This window comes from Onychostoma macrolepis, chromosome 17 (genome assembly GCF_012432095.1).
Source record: "Onychostoma macrolepis isolate SWU-2019 chromosome 17, ASM1243209v1, whole genome shotgun sequence".
NCBI classification, from domain to species: Eukaryota; Metazoa; Chordata; class Actinopteri; order Cypriniformes; family Cyprinidae; genus Onychostoma; species Onychostoma macrolepis.
In genome coordinates this window covers 17,383,272-17,394,798 of record NC_081171.1, presented here as the reverse complement: position 1 = coordinate 17,394,798, position 11,527 = coordinate 17,383,272, and the positions used below count along the sequence as shown (strand labels likewise).

Sequence of the window (11,527 nt, the reverse complement as noted above, 5' to 3'; positions counted from 1 at the left end):
AGTAAGTCTTTAAGCATAGTTGTTGGTTTGGATTCCTAGAGTTCGACTCAGACACCGGTGACGCGAATGGGTCAATAAGGCACTTGTCACACTTCGTCTGGAATATGCTACTGTTAACCAGGGAGCGAATTTTAGGTTGCAAGTTTCAAAAGGATTCTGTAACCATGATAAATAGAAAGATAGATAGATGGTGTTTTGTTTAAAAAAGAAATGTCACTGCACCATGCAAAAGAAAAAAAATAAAATTATATTATATTACATTGTAAATTGTATTACATTGTATTTTTTTCTAATTTCCGTAGGCTGTGTGTAGCCTACTTCATAGATGTTAATTATTATTATCATTCTGAGAAATTCATTGCATTACAGGAACTATAATGATTCTACATGAATCTCTTACAGATCAAAAGCCAACCACAAATCCAGCATATGGCCTAGTTACAGTAGCAACTCATTCCTTACCTGCTAGTGAGTGGGTAGCCTATATAAGTAAATGTTTTAAAAATATTTTTTATAGTTCTTTGTTTTAAATAGATTTTTTTTTTTTTTTTTTTTTACAAAATACAGCATTAGGCTGATTCAGATTTCCATGGCAAACTCAATTTTTGTATTAGCTTTGTATTTAATTGTTGTATTAGCTAAAATCACAAGAAATGCTTAAAACGTGTATCACATGACAGTTTATTTATCACATTTAACAATTCAACAGTTCAACACGGTCCTTAAAGGGATAGTTCACCCAAAAATTAAAATTCCGTCATTAATTACCCTCATGTCGTTCCAAACCCGTAAGACCTCCGTTCATCTTCGGAACACAAATTAAGATATTTTTGTTTGAATCTGAGAGCTCTCAGATGCTCCAGACAGCAAGGGTCCTTACACGATCATGGTCCAGAAACATAGCAAGATGATCAACAAAGTAGTCCATGTGACATCAGTCTGTCAACTGTAATTTTACGAAGCCACGAGAATACTTTTTGCGCAAAGAAAACAAAAATAACGATTTTATTCCACATTTTCATCTCTACTGTTTCTCTTGTGGACATGCGTTCACGACAGTATGACGCAAGCGCTGATCCAGATCCAGCGTGATGACGTTGAACACATGCTTTTCTTTGCACAAAAAGTATTCTTGTGGGCTTCTTAAAATTACAGTTGACAGACTGATGTCACATGGACTACTTTGTCGATCATCTTGGTACTTTTCTGGACCATGATCGTGTAAGGACCCTTGCTGTCTACGGGAGCGTCTGAGAGCTCTCAGATTCAAACAAAAATATCTTAATTTGTGTTCCGAAGATGAACGGATGTCTTACGGGGTTGGAACAACATGAGGGTGAGTAATTAATGACAGAATTTTCATTTTTGGGTGAACTATCCCTTTAAATAAATAAATAAATAAATAAATAGAAAGCAGTTATCCTAGAGGATTTCAAACTTGTCCTGGAGGCCCCCCTGCCCTCCACATTTTGTGTGTCTCCCTTATTAGACACACCCAATTCAGGTCTTGCAGTCTTTGAAAACCCCTGTAACCTATTCCATCAAGAATTAGATACTCTGTAAATTGCTTTCATAAACGACTCTTTACTGACACCAAGTGGCATGATTAAAACAATTCAATTCTCAGTACAACAATTAGAAAACCATAAAAAATAAATAGAAAAGAAAAAGAAAAGAAAGAAATTTTGGTCTAAATTTCCTTTTCAGTAACACGATAAGGTTCTATATTAGGCTACATCTACTATATTACATAGAGCCTAGGCTATATTAGACGAAGACCTCCGTCTTTACATCACATTTACTGAGTGATTTACTAATGAGACAACGTTCATCAGCGACCGTTACTGACAGTAACTGACACACAATTCCCGCCAACTGCGCTCCGACGAGCCCGCGTGAGCTGCGTCTCTGCATCAGCAGCGCGCTCCAGCTGAAGGGGGGACGCGGCTGCACGCGCACTGTTTGGCTCTTCCGGTGGACATTAACGGATGGAAAATGAGTGGCCTTTCTGCTGGCGTCCGCCGTCGGTTCCCTAAACCGCAGGACTTGTGTTAAAGCTGTCTTCAGTCCTGCGACAGTTTTTGTGTAGGGAAACAGCTTTGTGAGAATTTCCATTTATGTTTGCTGGGGGTTTGTCCTGGGGGTTAAATTAGATTAGAAAAATAGTTAACAAGAAAAAAAAAAAAACCTGTTAATGTGTCTAGCATAAAAGCTTAAAAAGTAGGCTCTAGTTGCCTAAATACCGTCTAGTATGAAGCTAACGTTATAGTATTTTTTCATTCAGTGGACTGTTTGATCTAGCGGTCCCACTTTAGGTTAGGTGGCCTTAACTACTAGCCTATGTACTTACATTTAAATTAATCATTTGATACAATGTAGCCTACTTATTGTGTACATACATGTTCTTACATCGCACTTATATTGTTAATAATACCGTTATGTAATTACATCTGTAATTAATTTCTGTAATTACATTTATAATTACACTGTTGACCCATCCCTTACACCTTAACCCACCCTTAAACCTACCCATACCACCAAACCTGCCCCTAACCTTACCCGTATCCCACCTCAATAGCAGCAAATGTGTTTTGCAATAAAATATGAACACAATAAGTACATTGTAGCCTACTTATTTTTTTGATGTAAGTACATGGTAATTAAGGCCACCTAATATAAAGTGTGACCGATCTAGCAGATGTGATTACGCATTTAAAAAAATAGGTTCCCTTAAAGAGATGTTTTTAACTTAAAATTAAACTTAAATCCTGTCAGTAACGTATGTTTTTAAAGACAATTATTTGAAAAATTCACATTTAATTTGTGAATTTAATTTGACTGTGCGTAACAGGGAATTAGCTACAGACTACAAACTGATGAGAACAAGATTTCAATCTTGCCTGAACGGAATGCTATATAACTATAAAAACATTATGTAAAATAATAAGAAAATTTGCATAAGTCTTTTCCGTTTGGCTTGAAAAAAAGTTAAGTATTTAAGATGTTTTATAATATTATATACATGTTTTATAATTAAAAACACATTTTTCAACATTTCAAAACTTTCACAGAAATGTTGGTTTGGGCTAGTAGGTTACTTTTATCTCAAAGACTGAGCCTTCTCAAGTGCCCAAAGGCATCATTACCCATTTCATTAAGAAATCTTGAAATAATTAACTTTAGAAAAAAATTTAACTTTTGATAATTGTACTATTGAATTTAGCTGTTTTAAAGCTACTTTAAATACTCAGTTTGTCAAGTTAAAGTTAGTAGCTACAGTACAGTAACTTACCTGTTAGTAGGCTATAGGATCCTGTCAGGTTGAAAACTGTATGTATAGCAATACGATTGTGTTTTGTCAGTGTTAAATCTCCCTGGCTGCTAATGAGAGAAACGTCTTCCTTCTAAAATGTCCATCAACATCAGTGATCGCTCTGTCTAAGCGTGTCTCATCTAAAGGCAGATTTAATTGCGTAAGAGATCACATGTCTGCGGCTTATTTGCATCACTGGCCAACAGCCCACATGTACTGACGTTTGGAGATGTACTGAAATGCAGTTAAATGTGCTAAAGTGCAATTACCAAATATATTAAATCATTTAATTGGTAATCCATATTAAAAACTCACTGTTTGATACTCTGACCATTCATAGAATTTTTCACAGGTTTTATATATTTATGCAGTAGTTTAACGATTAAAAACACCATCACAGTAAATATTGACATCATTGCAGCAATGTGGACATTTTTGTAATGGAGCAGAATGCAGACTGTCCTATATTTGGCCAGACAAGAACTTGGCATTGTCTGTGCTCTGTAAATCACAGCAAGGATAATGGCAATCATGTGATTACCTATATGACGTCAATGGATTGTGTGTCATCTTACGGTAGTCACTAGCTCTGATAAAGTAGATCAGAAATAATATGCATATATTTCACAGAAAACAAGTAATTGTTTATGATTAATGCCATATTTTATTTCTTTCACAGAAACACTTGCATCTCACAAGGCCTTTTACCATTTCTCTACGACCATTCTGCTGGTGTTCAGTACTATGGGAAGAGGAACATTCAGGTGCACGTAGTACTAGCAAATGGACTAAACAGTACCTCCCTTTGGAAATAAGAAATATAAAAATGTACAAATTGACATATTGAGCAAATGTGAGACAGACAAAGGCAAGGAATTTCTCAACTTCTGAAGAATATAGAGACCTAAATAGACACTTTCAGTTTCTATAAATGAAACGGAATGGTTTGTAAAGGCTGGGTTATTTACACTGTTAAAGTATAGCGAACTATTATTACTGTCTAACTGTAAACAGATAAAATTCTATTAGTTAGTTTGAATTGGCTTGCATTAACTGAATAACTTTCTGTTTAGATAGTCCCATCTCTCTCATTGCTCTAACTGAAGATTGTTGGACACAACTGAAAAGAAATGAAGAATTTAAAGGTGCGTAAAATATACATATTTTAAATCAGTCTCTAAACACTTCTTAAAACTCAATTTCATCTCCACACTCATTCTTTAGCAACTTCACCATAACAGTCATGTGCCACCCTTCAAACTTCTCATGCTTGATAATGCCAATACTTCATTGACACTACCTCTTCCACGAATGTGTTCTGGATGTGGGTTCTGTGAATTCAGAGTTTAAGTGCTCACTTTGGTTGGGTGCTTCCATTGTCACAGAGGCAGAAACACATCAGCATGGACCATTAGAAACAAAATCCCTCAATGACATTCTGCTTCCATTTATTCGTCCCTCAACTTACCACCAAGGAAACGTACATTTCCTTATTCTCCTAACCTGCATACAGCAAGCTAAGAACATTCGATTTAACAAAACCAATAACCCTCTTTTAATATCACATTTTTTGAGAACACTAATGTTTTATGAAAGATAAAGCTTTCACTCATGGAAAAAAGCAAATCTACACTTACAGAATTACAGAAACTTCCCCCTGCTATCGGCCAGCACAAGCATGGCCTCCGAGCCAGAGTTTAGACCTCTGCGGTCTTCATATTGAATGGACAGCTATCTTTAACAAGCCGTTAGGGTTGAGTTGACAGCACTAAGTGCTGCCTTGAGCACAGACCGTGCTGCTGGAGGATATGGGCAGGGCAAAATGACTCTCAGCACTAATGCAGCAGTCTGTAGACTCGGCCATCTCTCCCTCTTTTTCGCAGATGGCAGTCATTGGCCCACTGGGAATGCGGCTACGGCTGTTGTACCGGCTGCTGGCTGCAGAAGGTGGTGTGCGTGAACGCCCATATTTTAGGGTTGTTAGTCCAGCAGTAAGACGGGGCAAGGCTCCCTCTGTACGTGCCCACTCTTCATGTGCTCTCCTGCTGCTTGTTGGAGAGGTGCACAGTCCGTCAGATTGTGCATGCTCTGAATTAGCCCTCTGAAAACGGGGGTCTGTGCATTTGAGAATCTCAGTGGCTGACATGCGGAAGCTGGACTCTGAGCGGCTGCCCTTCTTGAGAAGCAGAGCTTTAAAACTGTCATTGCTCGTGGATGAGCGCCGCAGGTTGCGCTGAATGGAGCCGTTCTGACGTGGCAATGAAGTTAGGCTGGGGCAAGAGCCTGTTGGAGTGACAGGTGGGGAAGGGAGGAAGTTACGGCAGCGTTCCTCTTCAGAGTCGCCACGGCCCAGGACCTTCCTCTTTGACCTGTGGATTAACAGACAGCAGGACAGGTTCTCAGGTAAGCCTTTGGCATGGTTACTGCATGTCTTGCTGTTGATGTTGTTGATACCATGAGTGTAAAATTTCCATGTGTAGCTTTTTTAAAATCTTTAAATAAGTTAAAGTGTGACTGTCATTTGTTATAGGACTATAAACAGATGGCACTGTCTACTTTGATAAAAATGTTGGGAAAAATACTTTAGAAGGGATTCAACATTATAATGAATTTTAGGTTTGAAGATAATCAGTTTTGAAGATTGTCAGATAACTAGATACTACTATTTTAGTACTTTAATGCTTTTATTATCTTGTAGGAGTTATGATAAATCATTTTTGTATTCTGCTATACCCTAAGAAAATAACTTTGCATTTAAATAATTCCTCATCTAGCACCATGTTTCCTTAAGATTCAGGACATCATTTTCCCTTAAGGCTGTTTAATCGGAGCACTTGGAAGTTAGCTCTTTCTAGGCATTAAACTTTGATTCACACAAATTAATAATGACAAAACTTCTAAGAATACCACTGCATCATTCATTTTAGTTCTGTCCTACAACACTATGACAGTCATACCAGAATAATCTTCCCAGCTCTGTTTGCTTACTTTCAGGTTGGTTGTAATACATAGTCCATTTAACTTATAACCTAACAAGAGGTGCGACACCACAATACAAACACTGTGAAACAGAGCTTAGAGATTAGAGAGGGCAAAAAGGATAATCAGTTCTTACTGGAGCTACTGGATTATGGGTGTAATCTGACCCTAGCCAAACTACAAGGAGACAACACCAGCCAGCGACTTAATTACTTGCCAGTCCAATCCACACCTGTAATTGGATGTTCATGTTCTGCCTACGTAGACTGCTCCAGATGACACGTTTAGACAAATGATTCAACATAAATGCATGAACACATGACACAATAATATTCTAATAACAATAAAATTGAATAACTAAAAGGTCAAGCTTGTCATAAAAGTCAGCATCATAAACGTTGTCCAGACCATCCAAAATACCAGGGTCATAATTACTAATTAATAATATTTCAATACAAAGAGATACTAAAAGACATTCTATAGAACTTTGCATCAGCCAAACAATTGAAAAGTTTGTTTGTGTAAATTGAAAATATCTATATTATTGTTTTGTTTTGTTTTTTACATTTTTTTATTATATTATTATTCATTTCATATTGATTCTGATTAAAGAATAAATAGCTTCACAGACTGATTCATCTGTTATCATCATGGTTGTGTGCATTAAAAGAAATTGTATTAAAAGTATTAAAGCTGAATTAAAATTTTATAATTAATGTAATCTGGTCACTAATCACCTTAAAATGAATTGGAACAACAAAATGAGTGAGGATTAAATATTCTGACCTTTCCTGAATAAATTGTCAGGTGTTTTTACAGGTCAATACAAATGTAATACAATACTTTTCATGCAAATGTATAAAACTTTGATTCATATTAAGTAGTGCAAGAGAAACTAAACTATCCATTTACAAGTAAATTATCCATTGTGATGGTACATATTACGATCTAGTAAAACTTTTAACCTACTTTACCTTTTTAAACAGCCTACAGCAGTTTTATGCTTATATTTATCCAAATAACATTTTTACTAATATGCATAATGCAGGCTTTACTGGCTAAATAAAAGAAAACATCATATTACCTATGAATGGCAGCAAAGAGGTCCTCTGTAGTACGGGGACGAACAGGCGTCACCATCTCCCCCATAGCCGCTCCGTTAGTGATAATGCTAGATGCGCTTTCAGTGCTCGAGTCAAACACGGCACCTACAACCCACACACAAACACTCAGCTTACCTCTCAAAGTGAGAAGAAACAATGGAGACTGAGCCTACACTGACTGAAAATCAGAAAGGCATAAAACCCATGCTGCAACAGACATTTTCTGCTCCTTAAATTATTCACACTCCTTTGGTAGTCCTGCTGTTGTGCAATAACTGCACTTTAGTGAGCACTGCAGAGCCTTGAGAATATTATAGTCTAAACCCGCTAACCATCACACACTCAAGGGCTCTCATTCAACTTTCTTAGCTGATTCAAGGGTAACTAGTTATGTAACGGATAAAAAGAATCATAAAGTTGCAGTTATTCCTGTAGCACGTAAAACAGGACCTGTGTGGGTGGTAATGAAGAGCATCCACTGTGCTTCACTCACAAGGGGGATGCATGGGAGGGTTGGAGGGGTGTTGACAGAACTATATTAAACCAATTTACTTTAACTTTTCGGAAAAAAGAAAGATGATAATGATCATTGAGGCTATGAAATACAGAGCGTATAACCTAATAAACATAATATTATCTAGTAATTCATGCAACAAAAGTGCAGTTTTGCAGATGGATCCAAAGCTGATAGTAAATTTAAGTGCATGATCAAATGGCACAATCATTGTTTGGCACACTAAAGTGATCCTTCATACACAGAAACCTTCTCTCTTTTAGGCAAATAATAATAGAAGCCCTTACCATTTTCCTCATGTTCGTCCTCTTTAAAGCTGATGGATCCCGAGCTGCTGCTTGAACCATCATCTGATGTACTTTTATCATCACAGAGCCCAAAATCCTTATCACTCAGGCCGAGGTCATGCTCATGAAGAATGAGATCAGAGAGTTGCAGTTCTTGCAGACTGCTTAATGACAACTCGCTGCTCAGAGACAGTCTGCTTTTGACCACCGGGTCTGAAGAGTCTGAGTCACTCTCTTCCTCAACCTCAAGGTCCAAAGGAATTGCTTGCAAATTAACTGTGTTTGTCGAGGATGTGCCATTCAGTTGCCCTGACTCAAGTATTTCTTGTGCTTCATGAACCTGTTGAAGCTTGAGTCCATTAGAGGCAGGTAGGTGCATAATGGGTGGTATAATTAGGGAAAGATTGGGTTTCTTAGATGATATAGGAGGCTTCTGTTTCAGCTGAGAACTTTGAGAAGAAGCTGAGGAGTTTGTGCATTGCAGAAGCTCATGGGAAGATAAAACTGGAGATGTCTCAGAAAGGTACACTGAAACATTCTGCCCAGTATTGCTGACATGTTCATCTGGGCCAGGAGGTGAAGAACCAGTTGCTGCCTCAGGGAAATCTTGTAGAAATTTGTTCACTAAATATTCATGTTCAGATGTAGCCATACCATTTTCTGACTGACTAACACAGATGGCAGTCAATGTTTGTTCTGTAGTCTCAGTTTCCAGGGACTTTCCTGAGTTGGTTTCAGAATGGTTATGTGCTTGGTCATCAAAATCATCAAAACTGACTGCTGTAAAAATATCTTCTATTTGCTTGAACTTGACGGGTCTTAACTGCACCATGTGAAGAGCTTGGGCAGTGATTATTGGTCTCTGAGTCTTCTCTTGCTCTTCAGTGTGGTTGATGTTAAGTGCTTTTTCAATTTCCACAGCCTTCTTAGATGTAAGACAACTCTTTGTGTCCAAAATGGCTGCTGTTTGAAGACTCGTCTCAAGTAATGGTGGAGGTGGTGGAGGAGGAGGAGGAGGAGGAGGAGGAGGAAATAGAATGCACAGTGAAGGTTTGGGAGGAAGATGTGAAGGAAGTGGAGGACTATTTGTACCTTCATTGCTTGACAGAGATTCAGATACCTTTGGTGGGGGAGGGGGGAAATCAATAGTGTCACACTTTTCATATGTTGTGGATGAATCTGAAAGTGAATTATGTCTCTCTTCCAAGTCAGAGGATAAGTCAGGTAGAAAAGGAAGAGGTGGCGTTGAGTCTACCATAGCTGCTGTTGGAGAGGAAGAGGTGAGGCTGGGTGATTCACATGATGTAATGGTCATGTCAGGTAGAGGTGGAGGTAGCGGTATGTTTCTGATGGAATCTGAGTTGTTAGAGGACAAGGATGTAGAGGAGGATGACACAGAAGACCGCAGGGAGGACTTTCTTTCAGGCACTTTTGGTTTCGGCCTCCCTGCAGGAGATTTTGCTCTTATTAGAGAAGTAACTGGGGTGCCTGCAGACGGAGTGTTGGACTGACTTGAATAACCACTTGATGGTGACGTCAGGCGATGGACCTTGTCAGGTGATGAGGCCAATTTTGACTGAATCCCACTACTGTTGCAGTGGGAAGATGGGAATCCAATGTTGTAGGGTGCATTGCCTATGATTACTCGATTCTCCTCAGCAATTGCAGATCTTGTGATTTGGGAGGATAGACCCTGGTCAGACCGTGGACCTTGGTAATCCATGTAGAAGTCCCAGGACTCTGCATAGTCTGAGCGCTGACTGCTGCTATCACTGTGTGTGGGTGTGACCGGACAAACAGCAGCTGGTGCAGACATCCCACTGCTTGATGCACTTATGGTGCTCTGGCTTCTGGGTCGGAGTACCCAAGGGTCTTCAAACCCACTGCAGGGTGCCTGTTCAGAGCAAGATTTTAGGTCAAGCTCTAAGGACTGCTGGAGACTAGAGATCAATTGCTCACTAAGGACCGGACCATTGTGGTGATGCTTCCTCTGAGGTTTGCGCCTTAAGGAATCAGTCCTCGCTGGAGGGAGTGGGGGCTTCTTGGCTTTCCGCAGGGAAATGCTGCGAGTCAGGGAGCGGTTGCTGTGCAGACTTGCACGATCCCCTTGACTGTGGTGGTCCTTGCACTCATACAAACTGTGCCTTGCATCTCCCGCTTTATTGATGGAGCCATGACTATGCGACTTCAAACCAGAGTCCAGGCGCATGGAGGTGTAGTAGCCTTCATTGTCAACAGAGAACAATGAGCTTGAGTCTGTCTTGCTGGGAGAATGTTCCTCACTGTTGTATAAATGGCTGACAGGTGAGGAGCAACTTGAGGTGACATTGTCCTTTGGAGAAACTTCATACGTCCACTGGTCAGTGGTTAGAGTGCTGCAGCTTTGATTGCTGCTCTCCGAGAAGTTGGAATCCCTGCGGACACAGTTACGACTGCTGCAGTTTCTGCCATCAAGTGTGCTGCACTGGGACTCAGTCTCTGTATGGATGCCTGTACAGAGGGAGGTTGTGGATTCGTAGCAGGAGGAGACAGCCGACAATGAGGCATCAGCAGTACTAAGCAATTGGGCTGAAGAATGAGGTGATTGCATCTGATTATCCTCTGTTCTTTTGTGTCCGTAAAGAATGGAGTTCTGTAGTGCACCACTGAGACTGAACAAGCTATTATTTTGATCAGAGCCTTGGTAATTTGGATTTTCAGCAAGTTTGGGGCTGTTTAATGTACTGCTTCTGGAATCGGGGAGCATATGCAGTGACAATGAAGAACCATGCTGCATGTCAAACTGGTAGGACAAGGAGCTTGTAGAGCCAGAATCTATCCTGTAGGGGGAGCTGGTGTACTTTGGTTCACAGTGTTGATGCAAGAGGTGAGAACCTTGGCGTGGCAAACTGTGAAAGCTCTGACCACTGTCATTAAGCTCAGTGTAATTAATACCATTACAGTCACTCGTGGTGGAAATGCTGCTTGAGGAGGAGACGCTGGCCATTTGGGCAGCAATTCCATGGCCTCTCTGTGCTCTGATTCTGCGTACTGAGGGAGGAACAGTCTTCACCTCTTCTGTTTGGCAACTGGAGTCACGGGTGTCTAAGCATCTCAAGGTGGAGTTTACGCTTCCCACTCGACTGAGGGTGGAGTACTGATCTGCCATACACATTGAGTGAATTCTGTCATCTTGTTCTTTATTTGCTGTAAGAAAATAAGGAATATTATAGATATATGGTGTACATTTGCACTTGATTGTCTTTCTTAATGATTTTATATATATATATATATATATATACACACACACACACACACACACACACATATGATTGTAGTTAGAATATAGTAA

At 39.6% G+C, this 11,527-nt stretch overlaps 1 protein-coding gene and 1 long non-coding RNA gene across 5 annotated transcripts in view; one reads left to right on the top strand and one right to left on the bottom strand.

The window, feature by feature from the left end:
• Positions 1-3,939: 3,939 nt before the first annotated feature.
• The window catches only part of nhsl1a (NHS-like 1a), a 52,652-nt gene continuing 45,064 nt past the window's right edge, over positions 3,940-11,527 (bottom strand). For all 4 annotated transcript variants that reach the window (XM_058748288.1, XM_058748289.1, XM_058748291.1 and 1 more), the window contains exons 6-8: positions 8,197-11,382; positions 7,377-7,500; positions 3,940-5,682 (exon numbers count right to left, since the gene is read on the bottom strand). In XM_058748288.1, the coding sequence (XP_058604271.1) occupies positions 5,082-5,682; positions 7,377-7,500; positions 8,197-11,382 (3,911 nt within the window). In that variant the 3' untranslated portion in view covers positions 3,940-5,081. The remainder of the gene's footprint in view (positions 5,683-7,376; positions 7,501-8,196; positions 11,383-11,527) is intronic.
• The window catches only part of LOC131522664 (uncharacterized), a 28,694-nt gene continuing 22,747 nt past the window's right edge, over positions 5,581-11,527 (top strand). Inside the window, exon 1 of the long non-coding RNA XR_009266597.1 lies at positions 5,581-5,716. This is a non-coding gene — a long non-coding RNA (uncharacterized LOC131522664). The remainder of the gene's footprint in view (positions 5,717-11,527) is intronic.